The sequence below is a fragment of the Phoenix dactylifera genome, chromosome 2 (assembly GCF_051530095.1).
Source record: "Phoenix dactylifera cultivar Ajwa chromosome 2, Ajwa_hap1_PhDact_Kaust_v1.1, whole genome shotgun sequence".
Classification (NCBI taxonomy): Eukaryota; Viridiplantae; Streptophyta; class Magnoliopsida; order Arecales; family Arecaceae; genus Phoenix; species Phoenix dactylifera.
In genome coordinates this window covers 29,853,792-29,875,140 of record NC_143191.1, presented here as the reverse complement: position 1 = coordinate 29,875,140, position 21,349 = coordinate 29,853,792, and the positions used below count along the sequence as shown (strand labels likewise).

The window sequence follows — 21,349 nt, the reverse complement described above, 5'->3', positions numbered from 1 at the left end:
AAAAGTTATATTATCAATACAATGTAACATATGGTTAGAATAAATACTAGCAAGAATAGCAATGATAATCCTAACAATCAGAATACTCTAGTGAAAAATTGACAAGAAGTTAGAATAATGCTATGATTTTTTTAAAAAAAATATAATGCAACTTGTTGATTGTTTGGGTACATACAAATAATTCTTTTTTTTCAAAATTCTGTGAGTTGTTGGAGAAAAAACAAAGATTCGATTAATATTAAGTTACCATCATCATAAAACTTGAAAGCTCGAGTTTGGATATAATTAAGGGCAATATCACTCATGATGCTTGCATGTCACTATAAAAGGAGTCATGGTGTCACCTAAGATAAACAAAATGATTAGGATAGGGCCTCTACTAAAAGTTAATTATATTATTTATTATTATATGATTAGAGTTTATATCACTACATGAACAAATTAATTCAATTGTCAACTATTTTTTTAACCTAACTAGTTGATATCCCCTCCTCGGTGGAGAGGTCTGGAGTTCGACAAATCATTATATCATGTTCATTGTTATTCTCAAAAAAAATAAATAAGTATAGAACTATAAGCCAGATCATTTGATCTTGGTGTTAATGGTTTGGATCTACTAGTTTTGATCAAATTGCAGCTTAGGACACTGCACCAAATTTCTGATATAAAAAAGTTATATATCCAAAGGTGCGAGTATGCATAGGAGACTATGAAGCATTGTAATTGGATAAAGGTGGTTTTGGTGGGGCGGATTTTGTTATTAAAAATAATGGCACTAGATGATATTATATTTTTCGAGATAATGGTTCCAATAGCTAGGTTGCATACATGAAAAGAATTATTATATATCGAAAGTCAAATTATATTATTTTTGAAAGGAACTCATTAACAATGATTAGATGGCTACAAACCTTCCATTTCTTGAAACCGATTTCCACACCTATATTTACATAAAAGCGAAAGGCTGATTGGACGGCAATTTACATGGCTAACCATATAAAAACTATTTTATGGATTGTTGCATAATTTTTTGATTTTTTATATATTTTATTTTTGAGGATGTATTTTTATTAGATTGGTTTAATAAATTCGGCTTTATCAAAAAAAATCTAAATTTTTAAAAGAAAAGGTACCATTTTGTGCAAACTTCTCGTGAGATGACATGTCTGAGAAATTGCCGAAAAGATTCCACCATGAGAACGAAAGGTTTTAATAAAAGAACAAAACTCTAAAATACTTTTTTTTTGATATACTAAACTCTAATATACTTCTATGCCCCCACCCACCCCCATGCACCAATGAAACCAGCCCAGCCTGTCCCAGAGCTGTCAAACATGACAATACCACCATCTCCTTTCTCGCCATCCTCCCTCTCTGCTCCTCCTCCTTCTAAGTACTACAGCCAACAACAAGAGCAACGTGAGGAGGAAGAGAAGAAGTCACCGTCTTCTTCCTTCTTTTCTCTTCTTCTCCAACCATGAGCTCCTTCTTCGGAAACTTTCAAAAGAAGAGGTTCTTCCCCACCACGCCCCTCAAGGATGACCTCCCCATCTCCCAAGAGCACCAGAAGGACGCCCCGGTGGGAGGCCTCAGGAGGAGGATCTCCTCCTTCTCTGTCAAGATCCAGCCGCTGTCCTCAGCCTCCAGCGCGTGGGCCTTCAGGCGGTCCAAGTCCATGCCATCCATCGGGGAGTTCGCCGGCGGCCCTCTCAGGAGGTGGTGGGATTGGGGGTGGGGGTGGATCCTCTCGAGGAAGCCGACCTTCGCCCGAGATCTTGAGATGAACGGAGAGGAGACGGCAATGCTCGGGTGCCACAGCAAGGGAACCTGGCGGCATGTCTTCTACAAGGTGCGGTCGGAGTTCAGGAAGCTCGTCGGATCGAACACATTGCCAACCACGCAGAAATTTAGGTATGATTCATGCAGCTACGCGAATAATTTCGATGATGGGAAGAGAGGAGAGCAGTGAGGAAGGGGGGCCGCTTTGGGTCAGGTCGGGCTTGGTGGTGTTCGATACTTCATTTGTTCTAAATTCTTTTTGTTTCTCGGAGGTGGATCTTGCTGTGGTAAGAGGAATTTATAGACGAGTTGGTTCAGAATGTGGTCATGTTGTCATAATTCATCACTTTATGGCTGGAGAAGATCCATAAAGAGCACGTAAGACTATAGAAGTTACAAACTCGAGCAGTCTTCCGGTGTTGAATTGGCTTAGATTGTTCGGATCTAGCATGTTTCAAGGAAGCAAGAATAATTCTTCTATAAATCTTGAATGTGCCGTTTATGGTCTCGTTTTATTTATTTATTTATTTTCTTCAGTTTAAGCAAATTCTGCAATGTAAATGCTCTACGTGATAGTATGATGAGTTTTTTTTTTTTCCTTATTTTTGGTATAGAATATAGAGATGCAACTCAAAATTATCCGAGTATAAACACATCCAGTGAAATCAGATAATGGTCATAACTATAAGTTCTAAGAGGCAGTCGGCAATAGAAGTCCATAGATTGCCAGTGGTATGATGAGCCACATGAGATGTTTCACAATAAGCAGAGCCGTTCTCCCCTCTGAATATATGAAATGAATGGAAATGAACCAACTGACGAGATATTTGCCAAATATTGGGAAATAGAGGGTAAACATCTGAATGAGATTGGAACAGCTTCTTTTCTCCTATTCTTTTCTTTTTCAATATTTGGCTTTATTCCCATTTGTATTTGAAATATAGGCTTTTGCAAATAGTTTCAATTAATCTTTCTTCTCATGGCAATAAATCGAGAGGTAGGCCTCAATTTCCCCTAAATTTCACTAGATAAAATCCCCTAGATCTGACTCGTGACTCCTTTTCTCTTCTTTTCTGTTTCCCCAAATTGTAGACCCAGAGGCTACAATTCATTTTCCAATATTTATTTGATCAGAAAGCCTTAATTTAACAGTGGAGAGTGCATGAAAAATCAAGATGGTAAAGGGACTACTAATCTTTCGACGTGCACATGCTCCTAGAATAATGCTGCAGTAACATGGCAAAGAATAGGAAAGATCCATCACAAGGAAGGTGGACTCTACCATACATGGAACCAAGCGGCATGTCACATATAAATGGTCCTGCATGGGACCTCATGTTCATTAATCAAAGTGAATTTATATGCAGAAATAAATAACAATCTCATGTGCACACAAAAAATTAGGTGATGCGTCCTTGTTGAAGGAGCTGATATGCATCTTTCTGTGTTGCTTGCATCAACATTCTTCCCAAAAATTTTGCCTGCTCCTACTAGACCTACCACCAATTAACATGCATTTGATCTCTTGACTCTGATGAAGATCTTACATTGCCCTTGTCATGCCTGCTGAATTAAAATCCCCTTTTAAACAAGATAAGTCATGCCATCTTAGGCAATACTTCTTCCAAGGCAGCAAATTTTACTAGAAAATGTAATGAAGATGCCTCCCATAGATAGCCTCGCACTAGACGGAGCTATCTTCCTGCCCTGGATCCTCAAGCTGGACCTGCATGGCAACATTTTTGATCTACTTGTCAATCAGTCTGTAGTATCAAACAGGAGGTGGATAAAATATATATATATATGAATCAAATGGCTTCATGGTAGAAACTAGCTATACCTAAGCGGCGGCCTGTTTTGTTCTTCAGACTTGATTCCGGAGCCAATCCGCCTAATGCTGGCATTAGCCTACAAAGACAAGAACCAAGAGAATTTACTACCAAGCACTGTGGGAGAGCATGTACATGTGATATCCTTGAGCATAGAATCAAGAATTATATAGCATGCCAGTGCAAGTCACCATCAGATGGACAATCAGTGATTAAACTCATCATGTTCGATAGACATTCTACATTATGAGTGATGCCCAAATACACAAATACAAAGCCTCCTTCACAAGAGTTGAATAACTTGGTACAATTAATCTCTGCAACCACAAACTTAATACTTGCTTCAGAAATACAGTTCGCAAAGAAAGAAATTTCAATGCACAATCTGCGTGAACAACATGTTGACATAGGGCTGTCGTATGTCGGCCCCTCCCAGCAGAATTTAACAAAAGCATGTTTTTAAGTACAGTCCATCCACCCACCACTCATTTATTACCTATCAAATGAAACAGGCAACAAATTAGATGTTGTTACAGTGTCATTCTCTATTGGGTAGATGAAGAGGGCAAAAAAATAAAGCTACATGAGATTTAAAATACAGGTTATAAAAATGCAACAATGTTGAACAGTACCAACAGAGAGCAACCTCAGTCCTTGGGGGGAAGTTGGCACTTTGTTGGTTGTGCACTTGGAAAGGGGGAAAAAAGGTTTCATGTTTAATACTCACAAAACTTAACAACAGGCCTCCAGCCTTGAGGATGTGTTCTGTTGTAAACAGCGGAGAGGTTACTAAGCATTAATAATGGTGACCGTCAAGTGGTTAGGTGGGCTAACAACTAATATGATGCTAAAGAACATGGTTTCTGCTCATAATAGAATAATGAAAATGACAACAAACCCCTCAGGTAATGCTATATTTGGCCCCTAAAGCTGTGCTGACACTTCATGCATGAGTTTAAGACTTTGCTGAAAAAGGTTTGCCCAAGGACAGAGCTAAGAGGCATGAACGATGATGAACTTTCAAAAAAGCATGGATTTTATTAATTAGATAAGCAGGACAACGATATTGAGAAGTAGGAATTCAGCTGTAACAAAGAGATGAGACCTCCCACCGGGAGCACCTCTTAAGAATGGTGTAGATTAAAGCAAATCATGGTTTAATGTTGTCATAAATACATACCAAGAGCATTGCTTAGTGTGCATCTCTGTAGGTTTACACCCCATGTACCACACACCTCTCATGTTCTGCAGCCCAACCTGGCATCTCATTTTTGTAGACCCCAGCCACATGTAAGTAAAAAGGAATGGTAATTGGCCACTTTTACCTATAAGAGCATGGACCTACAGAACTATTCAATCAACAAAAAGAATGTCCAAATAGTCAGAGGAACCACCCTATCATTGTGTTTCACCCACGCCAAAGGAAAGAAAAAGAAAACAATAACAACAACGACGACAAAAGCATGATGCAGCCTAGAGTTCATTTCATAGTACTTGGAAAAAATACTATTAAAAAATAGTATTTTAATTAATGCAGTACAAGTGAAAATAACATGTAGTATTTGCATTACAACAAAATGTTAGAATGCTAAATAATGTTTTATATATTATTATATTATATAACAAGTTATAATGCATATGCAAATGCACTGGCTGCTAAAGATTTTACATTTCAGACAATTTAACTAAAATCTAAATTCCAGAAACATTTGAAAATAATTTTTTAACTCTTGGTCCAAAAATGTATGTTCTTCCTCCCTTGAAAGTTCTTAGAGTCCAATGTATACTAAGATATCCTTTCTAGAAGTTTTTAGAGTTCCTTCTTCTATATAAGTCTAGCATGTTTTAACTTTTAAAAAGAAATCTAACTAGGACTATTTTTGGAACTGAAAATTAGAAGATTAAACCAATTTTATATAGTTTAAGTGTTTAAGAATTAATCTATCAGAATTTCTCAAGTTTTCTTAGCACCTGCTAACACATGATATATTATCTAGTAATCAACTTACGACAAGATACAAATGACAGTCAAACTATCCCTTATGAATATGTGACAATTTGGCATATGCAGTGAACTGAAGCATTAGCTTGTGTATGGATAGGTGATTGCAGCACCTATCAATTGGAATATCTTTTCCTTTGAAGGTTCCCGGTACTCCAGATTTCATTTATTATATTAATTACTAATTCCTGCAAATCCTGCCAAGAGGAAACAGGTAGAGAATTAAAATCTTTCCCCTTCTACTAGACCAACAGAAGCACCAACTCATCAAGATTACTGATCAATTATAGAACCAACCTTGATGAATAAAATTGGTAGACGGTACTATAAGATCTTTTTCACATAATTTCAGTTGATATTGTCATTTGTTAAATATGCTACTATTTTTACAGCACTTCAAATAAATGGTAAAAGGATTATTTCACGTATCTGTGAAAGTTTTTGAAGTTGTAGCTGCTCTGGAACCAATCTGCGGCATGTTCACAAAAATTTTGCATGATAGAGGGCTTATATGGAGAAAGATAATAATCTTGTGGAGAGAAAATTGGATGCATAAAGAAAAGGATTCCTTTCCTCCATTGGAAAATCTAACGTCCAAATGGTATCAGTTTGAGAAGCCTGATCAAATTTGCTATCTAATCATGAGCCTTCTTACTCTGGTATTTTAAGTTAGGTTTCTGCATCAGGTTCTTCATGAGTGTCCCCTAGATTTCTCCTGGCTGTCATTGGTTATAATGATTTTTTTCATAGTCAAGTGTTAGAAACGCAACAAAATTAACCCAAAATCAACCCTCTATCTTTTGGGCTAAACAATATAAATGAAGGATAAAGTTTGCACTGACCCTAAACTAAACTGCATTTACAATCTCCTGCCAGGATAAACTTGATAAACACATGCTTCGTCTTAAATTTCACAGACATTAGACTCTCCTGATGATCTAGCTTTATCATTAAAACTGATTTTGCACATAGCCACCAATTACATTGCAAGAATTTACTCTTCAACCCCATCTCCATAAGCTTCATAACCAGAACCCAAGTCATTCAGATGTTAGATGCATTTTCAGAAACTCAGAGTTTGATTCCAAGGTTGTGCTTGATTCTTGACCCCAGCCTATTACAACTTGTAGCTCTGATTTCCTTCAACTTCACTCGTTACTCCATGTTCTTATGTGGTAGAATTAAGTTTTACATTGTAACCGAATAACTATTTTGCCATCAAGGAGCCTCCTGCCTGCTTACAGGCAAGTCTCCATTTTACTGTCTCTGATCCACAGTTTAATAGTCTACTTCACCTTGCTGATGTATAATAGACACCTTAGTAGTTAATATTTATATAGCGATGATTGATAATTACAAAAACCAATTTGCTATAGGTTTTTACTATCAGCTGATAATTAATTTCTAATAAGCAAGAGAATTGCTGTAAAAACCATTTGAATAAATGCTCTACAAGATTTAAGAAGGTTGGTTTCTCTCCTAAAAATAAGTTACATCGCTAAAACAAGAATCGATCATTATGCCCATATTTAAATGTTCATCAGCATTGTCCTTGACTCAACTACTAGAAAGATGTGGCGGTGAGAATTTGTATTCTCAGATGGTGGTACTTTTCTTTCTACTCGCACGATGTATGGTACTTTCTTTCCAATCAAGCAAAAGAAAACAACATAAAATCTTGTTGATATCCTAAACTCAACTTTAATAAGCTGGTTGAATGGCAAAATATATCAAATGGTAAAACAAAAACAGACAACTTTAGAGATGATTAATTACTTTAGAGAAGAAGAAATCCAAAATGTCTTTTCTACTTACCTGTCAGAAAAAAGCAATTGTTTGACTGCTTTTGTTGCAGGAGAGATTGTTATTTCTTTTCTTCAGAGAGATTGTCAGCTACAGATTCCTCCAATGCCATCTCACGTGTCCCTTGAGGCACTCTATACCAAGGTTCACCGTCTCGGTGCTGAACCCATACCGGTACCACACTAGTACAACGTCGGTACGGTACGAAATTTTTTTGGCATATCGAGTATTGGTATGCCACCCATAACCGAATACTGGTACCGAACCAGTACGGTACTGTACGCCTTGTACTGTTTGATTCGGGCCGATATGGCGTACCTTACTCTATACCACAGTGCTAACCAGAAAATCCTCCATAACACCATTTGCAAAATGAGGAATGATCAGGCGCCCAGTATGGATGATATGGGCTAGGCAATTTTAGCAACATAAAGAAAATTACAATCAAAAGTAGATGCCCTGGAAATCCTCCTTCCTAATCCAGAAACAGCATAAAATAAATAGTTAAAATAAAGATATGGAATGCATATGATTTAAACAATACAAAGGTAACAAACCACTCAAACCTTGAGATCTAGTGAAAGTTCTGTTGCTGTATCCTTCAAGATTCCAGCTATAGCAAACAGAGAAAGAAAGGGGATGGGTACGAGAACCATCCTCCTTTCATGAGCACAGTATGACATCTCACTTAATGACATAATAGCCAGCAGTGGTATACAAAGATACTTTGCAGGTGCCCAAGGGAGTTCAACAACAAGTGGGCAAAAGTTGATCATCACTTTGGTCCATGGGAAACTCTTAATTGGTTAAGGAAAATCTGTCTGATAAATTTCTTAGTTGACTGACTATGCCATCAATGTCCAGTTTCTCAGGTCCACCAGCTTGGCCAGCCATCGCATTTATTACACAAGGAAAGGAACACCAAGATTTATGACATTCTGAGATCCCATATAGCATATTGCTTAGCTGAAAGTGCAGAGAGTACAGGTCTGGAGAGAGAGCAAGTTGAAAGAAAATTAAAACTGGCAAAATAAATAATGGGAGAAAAAAACAAGGTGATATCTCATCAGATAACCAGAACAGCACAGTGCTGGCTGGTATCATTATTAATTATGCAATTTAAAACAAATATGACAGGGTCAGCATCAGCTGAGCAAAATCTATAAACCAAACCAAAAAAGGGATTAAAGATTTTCTTTTGTTCATAAATTACATACTTCAAAGAAAGAAATACTAAATTTGAAAGCTCCCTCGCAACCTAACAGGCACGAGACAATGGCACTTAGCATTTATTTGCAGGAATCTCCAGGAAGGTATTGGTTCAACTTTGTTGACCAGGGATATTGATGTCTGATTCATGGTTTTACTGAACTAATCATAGAGGTATCCAGTATAAGAGGATAGGTCATGTGACACTTGTAACTTGCAAGAAATACATGCTCCAGAATGAACTGATGAATAGCCCATCTTTCTTCTCAAAAAAAAAAAAAAAAAAAAGGAAAAATAAACTTATTCTAAGACCAAATGAGTATGAGAAATATGCTCAAGTATAAACAGGATAAACACAAGTATTAGTAGAGTGCTGAACTCTTAAAGATACTCATCATTAGGAAGCTGTCGTCGAAGGGTAAGGTTAATAATTGGTACCGAAAAGCATATGAAAATATTCTATAGCATCAATATCCCTTATCAAGGTTAATATTTTTGGACTTTTGATGTTAAATATTTTCAAACCAGTTTCTTTTGCTACTTATACTTTATACCCCAAGACCTCCAACATAATCCTTTTTCTCGGATTTTGACATCCTTTTATCGGCAAATTGCAAGCCCCTTATCCATGCTTTTATCGGCAAATTATACCCCGAGACCTCTAACATCTCTTCTACTTGAACCCCGTATCCAAGCTTCATCCTACAATCAGAAAAAGGGAAAAAATAACCTGACGACTGAACCCAAAAAGAAGCATTTGATGGGGGCAAAGAAAAAGCCCAAAGTACTCATTTTTGGGAGGGAACCAAAGGCCACAGGAACCGACGCTAACGCCATGGCCGAGTTCATCTCTTTCCGGAAGAAGCAAGAAGATTACACCGCAAAAGATGGAAATCTCCAAGATGGTGAACACGGAACAGCAAGGAACGAATCATAGCATTCTTGAACCGGGGACGGCTTCCCCTGTAGCTTCTTTAATGTTTAATGGCGGAAACCCTAAAAAAAAAAAAAAATTGGGAAAAAGGAGAGACAAAAGGAGGTGGTCGAGGCGGGAGAGAAGGAACCGCCGACCCCTATAGGGTTCAAACCCTTTCTATCCTCATGTCTCATACGCGCATCGATTTACGACAATTGCGCGTCAATCGACCCGCTATTGCAATGTATTGCCGTGAGAATATAGATTGGAATTTGGGTAGTTCTAAATACACCCCCCCTATTGCTCAGGACACCCCCCAAAAATTAAAAAAAAATTAAATACTCTCTACACCCCCCCCCCCATTTGCCAAGGACACCCCTAAAAAATTAAAAATTCCTAAATTACCCCCACCCTCCCCACCCCCCACCTCCCCACCCCCCGCCTCTGCCTCCTCCTCCTCCCCCCTCCTCATCCTCCTCCTCCCCCTCCCCCTCTTCCCGCCCACCTCTGCCTCCCCCTCATCCCTCTCTCCTCATCCTCCGCCCCGCCTCTGCCTCCTCCTCCTCCCCCCTCCTCATCCTCCTCCTCCCCCTCGCCCTCTTCCCGCCCACCTCTGCCTCCCCCTCATCCCTCTCCCCTCCTCCTCCGCCTATTCACCCTCCTCCTCCTCCTCCCTCCTCCCTCCTCCTACTCCTCCACCCCTCTACCTCCGCCCCCCATCCCCATCCCCTCTTACTCTGCATCCCCCTCCGCCTTCTCCCCCTTCTTTGCCTCCTCCTCCACCCCCTATTCCTCCCTGCTCCCATTCCTCCTCCTCCTCCTACCCCTCCTCCCCCTTCTCCTCCACCTCCCCCTCCTCCTCCTCCTCCTCCACCTCCCCCTCCTCCAACTACCCCTCCTACCCCTCCCCCCTCCGCCGCCTCCTCCCCACCCTCCTACCCCTCCTCCCCTTCCCTCCGCCGAACAGAAGGATTCTGTTCGGTTGAGGGTTGCCGAACAGAAGCCTTCTGTTCGGCACTGGATCGCCGAACAGAAGCCTTCTGTTCAGCATCGTTCAGCCGAACATAAGCATTTTGTTCGGCGATCCAGTGCCGAACGGAGCACGAAACGGAGGAGGAGGAAGGGGGGTGTACTGAGAAAATTTCAAGGGCAATATGGTAATTACACAAAAGGTTAGTTTGGGTATTTTTTTTTTAATTTTTGGGGGGTGTCCTGAGCAATAGGGGGGGTGTATTTAGAACCACCCTTGGAATTTTTATATAACACCACACCAATTTTCGGATTTGCCCCTATAATCCTATAAATTCATATTTTATACAAATACTTAGAAAATAACATATTCAGCCCCGGGCATTAACTAGTCACCGGTCTACTCCTATAAATTCATATCAGAGCTCCCATGCTGTCCCTATATAAATAGTATCTAAAAAATATTATTTAGATTTTCTGATTCTATATAAATAACTATCTAATGCAAATTATGCGGGACTAAATATGTATTCATATAGGTTTTTACATACCGTCCGCATGAATTCTCAAATATCTTTTTCGTTTAAACCTTAGTATCGTGAAAGGTCCAAACCTATTTAAGTCTAATCATAAGTATGAAAAATTCAATCATAAATACTATAATTATTCCGTAATCAGCTCAAAAAGGCATGTGTTGTGTTGCAGTGTTCTCTACAACACTTAAGCCATAGGCTGTATCCGTTTTATACTATTTGTAATAGCTTTAAAATTTTACTTAAAAAATTTAGTTAGAAAATATTATTTGAGCTTTTTAGTTTTTTTTTAATAGATACTGAGAATCTATATAGTATAATTAATATAAAACTAAACATACATCCGTATAAATTCTCATATATACAGCAACTTTATTATAGTACTGCAAGTTAACGTAGGCAATGATGCCGTTTAGTCCACAGCGGCAATTATTGCGATTGGACTCGGGGAGGAAAGGGGCAAGGAGGTAGATGTGGCCAAGGGGAAGAAGGGGCTCGGCAAGAGTAGTAAAGAGCTCGGCATTGATGAGTAGGTCAAGCTCACAGGAGGAGTTGGGGGCAACGGCGGCAGCGGCATGAGAGTTTTGTTGGGGCATATGGTGGGGAAGGCCAGGATTGGAGGTGAAAATCATACAAATACTCTAAACTAATACTTCAATCGATATTTGAGTGAAGAGAATTCATGTCATCTAATATTAAGTTCAGTATTTAACTAGAGTAAAAGAATTGTAATCCTGAATTTGTCTAACAGCTGCCATTTAAAAATGAGCAGCAAGGATATTCGTGCAAACAGTAAATATTTAAAAGAGTTTTTTACATAAATATTCTTCTAAATATCAAATTTTGCATAAATATCTTAATTTAATATTTACATGTATACTCTCTTAAAACACTTATTTTGCTATTTTACTTTTTTTTTTTTTGCATATGTACCCATGCCATCTAACGCCGTTAAAAAATAATGGTTCCAAATTAAAATAACTAAAATACACTTAGTGGGTAGACGTGCAAACAGAAACATTTATAAAGGATCGCGATTGCGAAAAAAAAGACAGAGACAATAGCATAATTTCAAAATTTTATTTTATTTTTGATTAATATAAGTACAATTTTTCTTAACACCATTAGGGGCATTTATACAATAATAGAGTTTTATGAGGGTATATATATAAATATCAATTTTGGAAGGATATTCATGCAAAATCCGATATTTAGAAGGATATCCATGCAAAAATTCCTATTTAAAATAATGTCTAGGTGAATATATATTTACAGGGTTATACATGTAAATTTTAAAATTTGGAGAGCTATATATACAAAAATTCTTTATATTTTTGTAGTAAATAGAAATAATTTTTTTTTTTTGTAGATGAAAGCAAACAGTGAATACAAAAATCATGCATATATTTGTCCAATTTTCAGATCCAGCATTTTACTTGCCCCTAGGAAGCTGTGCATGTCAATATTTTGTCTTCTTAACAAAACAGATGCATACAATATAATTCAACATCCTATGCATATTTCACCAATACTTAGTTAAATATGTAAAAAGAATGGCAGGAAATCTCATGACAAAGAAGATTAAGTCCGAATAATTTGGATATGTTTCTGCATTGGAAAGTAGGAAAGAAAACAAGTAGGTTTTACTGCTGAACTGTTTTTGCAGCGAAGATTCACCATCTTCCCATGAGATTCACAAAAAGGTCGTCATAATTTCTTCTCCATAAAGTGATTTCCCAAAGATGTCTTCACCAGTGTCTCGAGCGCCCCTCAAGGCACTCACAGAGCAAATCAGTAATCCTTCATAATTATATTCACAAAGCAAGCAATCATAAAACATAATGCAAAGAACATAAAGTAAATTTCAACAACAAGCAAAGGCCATGAGAATCCCTCTTCTTGATGTAGAAATAGCATATAATGACTAGCTAAGTATGCATCATCAGGATTAGAGTGCAATCAGCTCATAACATATAAACTGCCTATCCTTGAGATCTGGTAAAATTCCCATGATCCTTTGAAACTCCAGCTACATTGGACCTTCTTGATTTGTCGTATAAGACAATTTATGCATGTCATGGGCGTCGCAATGCGGTGCAATCTAAATCAAGGCCAACAATAAATCGACTTAAACATTTGATATGTCGCATGCCGTACAGATGGATAAATCATGGTTTTCCATAACAAATGTCATCTTGAACAAGTTTGAGCACTTAATATAAATATATTATCCAAGCGAGACGAACCCCTTCTCAGAAAAGGTCTTGCATGGTCAGATATGATTCATGCTGAAATTATGCTGCCTCGCATCCTGCTATGCACAAAAGAAATCGCCGCGTTTAATTTCACGATGAGTAGAGTAAGGAAAATCATCCATGATCTACCACTAGATAACCACATTTTTAGGTTGGAATAAGGTCATACATTTTATTAGTTACAATCAATCTTCAATGGAAGCATGCCCTTGATTGTTAACAACAGGATATTGTATCAATGATAGAAGGATCTTCATACATAGATAATGGGCAATTTTTTCAATCTCATAACCTCACGGATGAACATCAATTACTCGACAGAGTCGCATTGAAATAATAATGAATGTTTTTAAATAAGTTCTTCTATCTGCAAGTTAACAATTACACCAAAAATCACATAGAATTAGTACCTAAGATCATATGAAATTGTAGAAATTACAGAGCGAAAACAAAATTATGTCAGGATAGTTGTAATCTATCCAGATTGGCTTGAGAAAATGACACTCCTCATTTCAATATATAGTTGACCTAGAAAATATGCTGACATGACGCGCTGCCTACCATCCTACATGCTCAAGTTCAAATCTCTATTTTTAATCCCACAAAGAGTGGAAGTGATAGTAAAGAAAATCTTCTATAATCCACCACTACCTGTGTCAGGTTGAAATAGCGTCACATATTTCTATCAACTACTATCGATCTTCAAGGAAAACAAGCTATCAACAGTAGAAGGATCTTCAAGCACAGATAAAGGGCTACATGTTTTCAATCTCACACAACCTCTTTGATGAACATTAATTACATGATGCATGCAGCGATATTGAAATAATAGTATATATAATATACTTCTAAGTTCTTGCACCTACATCTGTACAATGACACTGAAAAAATACATAAACCGATTAATAAATGAAACTGCATATTAGATAAGAAGAAATTACGAAGTCAAAAACAAGTGTATGACATAAATGCCATAGGCGGCACGAAGAGGCTTGAGAGAATGTTGCCTTATCATTTCATTAGCTGCAAGAATCTTAGGAAGGCACAGGATAAATTCATGTAAAGCTTTTATTTGGGATTCTAGATGTTGCTAAGATACGGGAGATTGGATCATGTTGTAGTTTTAAGACAAAGGAAGTAAGGTTGCAGGAGTGTGCTTAAGTATAAAAAGGACAATTACGAGGGTTCGGGTTGTATCTTTCTCACAAAAGGATGATTGTTGTTCTTTTACAATGTTAATTGTTGGATTACATTTGGCGCATATCTCAAAGTCCAAACCTTTTCATTTGCATGGATCTCAAAGTGGTTATTATGCGATCCAACAGTGGATTAGCACCATGATCCTTTTTTTGAATAAAAGATACAACGACCTTCCTAGCTAGTCTGTACTTAAACTATGCGGAGCACTTGGAAAGGTTAATCCTTTGCCAGAGCATATAGTTAGTCTCATGGTGATATCCATGCTATCCATATCCGAAACTTTCTTTCATCCAAGTGTTCAAGAAATCAAATGTAATGCTCCTTGTATTTGTGATGTTCGGAACACAAATGGAAAACCAGTTCTCAGCGCATAGAGCGTGCAAAATAGTAGGATGACTCGGCTATGGTGATCAGTTGGATTTAGAGAGGTCTGAGGAGTGTTGGCTTGGACCACCCTTTGCTTCGAGATATTTAGATAATAGTGAGGGATGGTGAGGCCTTCCAGGCCAAGCATATTTTTAGAAAGATCAAACACGGCTACAGATTGGGTTGCCGTCTATGTGGCCAGTCGTGCTGCGAGCACCTTGTGGATCGGAGAGGGGGAGTTGCCTCGGGCACTCCGCAATCTTTTATTTTCTTAACTTTATTGGATGTATTCGTACATGTATTGTATGATATACTTGCCAAAGCAAAAAAAAAAAAAAAGCATGCAAAGTAGACATGCTTAATTCTACCGCTAGAATTGAAGGCATGAAGTTTGTTAAATAAATAAATAAATAATAGAAGGTTGTAAACAAGATTTTCTTTATCTATAAATCAAAAATAGAACAAAAAAGAGGTACATCCTAAAAAGATTAGAAATAATGCCAAGTTCTCCCGCTGAATAATTTGCAAGAAGTCCTCCACCTTGAACTCGTCATAGCACTCGCCACCAAGAGAACAGTCTTCAGCCTATAAAACTGATCCAAAAAATTGAAGCACGGAGCGACATGTCTCAACACTCTATCTCCAGTCCAGTCTTTCCGTCGGTTTTCGTTTTTTTTCTTCCGTTCCTTCCCTCATACGACCTGTTTGAGAGAAGTCCAGATAGGCCGGGGAAGGAGAAAAATTGAGAGCAGGGGGGGAGGGGAAGAAGGGCGCGGCGGGGATCGGGCAGGCGCTATCCTGCTGGTTGTCCCTCTCGCCCTTCTTCTCCCTCCCCTTCCTTCTCCGTGTTCTCTTTCCACCCTATCCCGCCTGGTTTTCCAAACACGCTCCTGTAGATTTTCTAAACGTTCAGGAGTGGGAGCCAATTTGCTGTTGAGGATTTCTCTCCGATGCTTCCAAGAGTTTGTTTGAATATCAGTATAGGGTTAGACTAAAAATTTATAAAAATTGGATCTGTTGACCAACTAGCTTGTATTTTCTAAAAAGCCCATCCAAATCTAACCTAGGATAGTACCAAGAAAAAAAAGACTTACGGAAATATTTTTTCTTCCCAAAGAATTTGGGACGAATGAAGTTTAGTTGACATGGCAATACTTAAATAGATGGCCCAAACCAAAATTTTCGAGTCAATTTTGTAGGAATAGCCAAACGTGCCCTAAAAAAATTTGCTTACGATCGGAATGGGACCCATTTGAGACTGCATATATAGGTCATTTGCTATGGTTGCAAGTGGATCTACTTCATTTGAGACTTCATCCAAGCTAGGTCATGGTCGAGCCTAAATTAATTTTTGGGCTTGGGCCTTGATATTTTTTGCTCATTTTTGTTGAATCCTCCAGGTCCAAATGGATTGAATGATCTAAGCTAAATGATTGGATCTTATCTTCAAGGCAGGGGGAGGGAGGCATGTTTAAGTTGGATCGGATTTGGGTCTAACTTGGGTCAACGATTACTCCTTGAACCTAAAATAAAGACCATTGTGATTTGCTCATCCTCTCATTAATGTTGTAGAACATATTGTTAAGGTATGAAACATGTGGTTTGCATTAATTGGTTGCGATTCTATGAAGCTTTCCTTTAGAAGTAGATATTCTAAATAGTTTAATCCTCGCCCCTTCTTCATACTCCATTGCCAGATAATTAATGAGTACTAAAGCTGCCATGTCATGATAACACAGTATCGTATGAAGTCAATTTAGTTAGTATGAAATATCATCAAAGAAACAAATGTACACTTAGCATAATTTATTATACTAAAACAAGAATAGAACTCTTAAATAATCAATATTTCCTTTGCAGAATTTAGTCGTTATTTTGGTTATAGCATGGATCCTAGATGTTTGTTGGATGATTACTAAAAGACAACTAACCTATACTAAGTGATCTTTTCTTATCACATCGAGGAGCAGCTCATTATTACTTGCACCAAAGATACCTAGAGCCAAAAATGAGCTATATCAGGTTTCTATATAGCCTAGGTTTGGTCCAAAAAAAAATTAGGTTTGGAGCTAGATCGAGGTTGTTGGCTCTCTTTTGGTAGACCTAAGGATGACTTAAAAGGGGTATGTTGTCAAAGTCTTAACCAACAAACAAAGAATTTTATACTACTCTTACCATCCTCTACTCGATGAATAGTGGTTGTAGGAGGTCGATCCATAGGAAGACGATTCGAGCACACAAATAAAAAATAGAAACTCCATTAAGATTCATGGCAATATATATTTTGTTTTAAAAAAAAATCTTTGAGGATATTCAATTAATCTCTAACCAACCAGAGCTAGTTTTCTATTCAAAAATAAACAAAGAAAAGAAAGAAAGCTTTACAATTGAATTCTGATGCAGAGTAGGGGTCGATTCCTCAACATGGGAGTCGACTTCTGAAGATAGAAAGTAAATAAAAACTGCAAATCGAACAGCAAAGAAAAAATTTCAGAGTTATCTTAAAATAAGAATTCCAGAACGCATAAAATAAGTTGCAGAAATTAAACTAAAATTTAGAGCAAGGATTGCATAAAAAAAATGATGGATTGCATAAAAGGATAATTACAAAAGTAAAATGAAGATTGGAAGTCTAATACTTCTTTCCTTCTGCAAAATAAAATGTAAAAAGAAAGAACTCCTCCTGGTGTCTCCCTCTCGGTGGAACTCCCTAAGAAATGATTTTTTTTCTCCTTTTCGGAAAACAGAGCATCCTCTGTTTTCTTTCTTCTTCTTTTTTTTTGAATGAGAGCTCCTCTCCCACGCCTAGTCGAGAACCCTCCTTTTATATGAATCGCCCCAAACTTTGAAGCCAGCAATGGATCCCGGGAGAAGAGGAGGGCACGGATTTCGAGTGCATCGCCGAAGTCTGGGAACGTGAGTTCGCACGATCAAGAATGGATGCCGAGGATCATGTGCGGATGGTTGGAGGAGGCTAAGATGTGCTGGATGCAGACGTTGATCGCGGGATGCTGAGGATCGGGACGGTCGCGGAGGAGGCGATGATGCGCATCCGACTGGCCGCGAGATACTTGAACACAGGATCCATCCTGGATGGCAAGACATGGAAGAGGATGAGGCTGGATTGCGGAGAATAGGGCACGGACGCGGGGAGGATCGCACGTGAACGGCTGGATCGCTAATTCGGAAGCTGAGATGCATTGTGAACGCGGATGGAAGGCTAGACGCGCGAGATGCTGAGGAATCTGATCGCGAAAGAAGAGGATGGACGTGGATCCAGATGCGTCATGGACAACTGGGAGAGGCTGAAGATGGTAACAGTGTTTCTAGATTTCTTTCTTTGGGCGACGGAAGGATAGGAGCATTGGGATGCACTGGAATGTTGGAACGAAGGAGGAAGCAGACGCAGGACCTGGGACATGGTGGATCGCTCGTGAACGATGGGCTGCACGTGGAGAAACTGATGTCGAAGGCAGCTGGAAGGCGGCCATCACGGACTGGTGCTAATTTGGAAAGGGAGGAAGGCTAATCCGGAAGGTGGAACGTGTGTGGGATGGGCGGAAGAGATGCAGAGGAAAATGGAAGTTGGATGCTGATTTGCGGGAGGGTGATCCACGGTTGCTGCTGAGGTTGGAAAATTTGAGAGCGCGGGAGGAAGAAGAAGAACAGTGAAAGAATTTTGTATTGCAACACTGTTCATATGAACAGTTTCATCATGCAACACTGTTCATATAAACAATTTCATCATGCAACACTGTTCATATAAACAATTTCATCTCGCAACATTGTTCATATGAACAGTAATTTCAGCCATGAATAGTAATTTCAGCCATTGTTGATGGGATTGGATGAAAGTGAATCCTAAGTTTTTCGGTATTAAGCATGTTGAATTTTTTTTATTTAAAACCATGGCTGAACCTGATCGGATTGCCTACGTACCCATTCATAAAGGGGATCAAGCTATACGTAGTTCTTTTTAAGTTTTAAAATGCAGCGGAAAAACCGAATCAAACAATTTAATTCATGCATGCTTACAAGATCAAATCTAGAAATCAGCACCTTAAGAACGCATAGGATTATATCGGAATCGTTTAAATAATTATGCTAAAACTTTCATGCATGATTAACTATCAGATCTGAAAGGTAAACACTCTATTTCGATTAATCTCCGAATATCCATCGAATGGATTTCGGAGATAACTCCGTGAGGAGCCCCAAAGGAGGGTAAAACCTCGGAAAATCAGACCTATACCCTGACTCCAAAATAAAATATTGATGTGGGATTAATACCTTTTATGATAGAAGAAACTTGTGGATCTGATCTTTGACTTCGCAGCCACGCACACGAATGGCCTCTATGAGAAGTACACGCGAAGCCCTAGGTAGATCGTCTTCCGCGGGAGTGTTAGCTCGCGTAAGAACGTTGCAATGGCTGAAGCTGTCTCCTTCTAAACACTCAACCTTTAATTGTTCTTCAAATATATGGAGGATGGATGTGAGAAAGAAGGAGAAGAAGGGATGGAGGCCCTCAGGGATTTTTTTCAGAATTTTTTGAAACTTCTAAATATTGTATATTTTGAACCCAAGGCATGGGGGTCTTTTATAGCCAAAAGACCACCCCACGCCTCACACCTAATTTAGCCAACTAATTTAGCTGATAAAATCCCCAAAAAATTTTGGTGGTTTGGTAGATAAGAGGAGATAAACATATCCAAATTTAGTACATTTTGGATCTCTAAAAGATAGAAATTCATACGTCCAAAGTTCAGCCGTAGACCACCCTATTTCATGCACCATGCAATCCCTACAAATTAGGAAATTCATCTAAATCTTTCTAGAAAGATTTAAGGTTCCATTTTTATAGAAAATATAGCCCCACGCCTCCTCTCTTCTCATGCCAATTGTTGGCCAAAAATAAGGAGGATAGGTATGTAAAATATTGGGGATAAATCAAGATGTCATTCTTCTCCAAGAAGATAAGGATGGGTTCCTAAAATTTAGGGATTCTTCTTCTTATCCAATTTTGATTATTTGGACTCATAATCCTCATCAAATAAGGTCTTCTAATTGATTTGGATCAAGCCCAATCCAATTGGGTCAAGTTTCATCAATTTGGTCAAGCTTAATCTACTTGGGTTGAACCCAATCTAATTAGGTCAAACCCTGATGCAGCCCAAATTGAATCCTATTCAATTTGGCTCAACTTTAGCCCAATTACTCAATCAAATTGAGTTCATTAGCAATCTAATTGCTAATTAATCCTTCAATAATTCAATAATTATTTTAATGCAACTTTTGTTTAGGATAATTTGTCAATCGAATTGACCAAATTATTCCTGAATGATTCTTAATCATCAATCAGCCATTTGATCAATCTAGAAACTTCTATGCGTGTGACCTCATAGGATCGAACCAAAGCCGATAGTATAGGAATATCTTCCTATACTAATCGATGTGACCATCTAGCAATGGTACCCGACGTCCGAATAGGCCGAATATATGCGAAGCAAATATTCTAGAACCCTGGACTATGATTACTGTATAATTCAATCCCTTTGACTCCTAATGCCAGGATGACTTAGAGCCCACTGTCAACCCTATAATTAGTACATCCATTATGTGATTAACTTTAGATATTCCGTGATTCCTCACTGGGATTACCCTAGCCAAGGTTTTGCCAAATTAATCACATGACATTATCTCCTGTTTTCAGGAGGGGTCAATTCCATCTTAACTCACAACTGACTACGCAAGTACTTGACTGCACCCAGTGACTTTCCGTCACTGAATTAGAAATTCAGGTAGTCCGGTACCAAAGTACAGTGAGTTGCTTGCTAGTCACAGGTTGCGGTCTCAGGTCAGAGGGACAAACTTATACCCATATCTACTCGGAACATCTCTCGACAGTAGAGCATTCCGAAATTGGTCACGTTCGGTGAAATGTACTCCTATACTTCACCTATATGGCATACCAGTGTCTCCATACTCCTTGGTTAAGAGGACAACCAACGTATATGTCACACAACGACCTAATCTCGATAATGTTATCGTCCTAGTAACAACATATCATTTGGTCGCGAATAAGTTTAAGGACTCAAAGATAAATCCTCCTTTATCATAACATAAGTCCTAAGGACTTCATCATATAAGAGTTCATTTGAAGATGAAATGATGAATAATGCCAAATAATACTTTATTAATTTGTCAATTCATTTACAAAATTCAATCATCAATATGCTGACGATTGACATTTAGGATACAATTCCCAACATTGGATGCTAAAAAATCTTCTCTTTTATGATGAAGTGAGAGTGGTGCAAAGAGAAGGAATCTATAGCTGAAATGTGCCTAATCGCAATTGGTTGAGATGAACTTCTGTCCATAACAATAGGGATAAATCATGATGATGCAGTGGAAAGATAGGAAGTGACCCAGATTTTAGGTGGGCTTGGCCCGAAAAGACCTTCAATTATAATAAAAAAATCAAA

General features: G+C 38.3%; 1 protein-coding gene and 1 long non-coding RNA gene across 2 annotated transcripts; one reads left to right on the top strand and one right to left on the bottom strand.

The window, feature by feature from the left end:
- Positions 1-1,338: 1,338 nt before the first annotated feature.
- On the top strand, positions 1,339-2,294 carry LOC103717583 (uncharacterized). Its single transcript, XM_008806031.5, has one exon. The coding sequence runs from the start codon at positions 1,478-1,480 to the stop codon at positions 1,967-1,969; it is 492 nt and encodes a 163-aa protein (XP_008804253.1). The 5' UTR covers positions 1,339-1,477; the 3' UTR covers positions 1,970-2,294.
- Positions 2,295-3,089: 795 nt separating this feature from the next.
- Positions 3,090-9,702, bottom strand: LOC103717584 (uncharacterized). The gene is made up of 5 exons (XR_015975254.2): positions 9,353-9,702; positions 7,980-8,402; positions 7,426-7,888; positions 3,620-4,104; positions 3,090-3,505 (listed from the first exon to the last, which is right to left on the bottom strand). It is a non-coding gene; the product is annotated as an uncharacterized LOC103717584 (long non-coding RNA).
- Positions 9,703-21,349: the final 11,647 nt, after the last annotated feature.

Bases quoted from the DNA above. Each gene is read 5' to 3' on its own strand.
- LOC103717583 (XM_008806031.5), top strand. From the start codon at position 1,478: ATGAGCTCCTTCTTCGGAAACTTTCAAAAGAAGAGGTTCTTCCCCACC.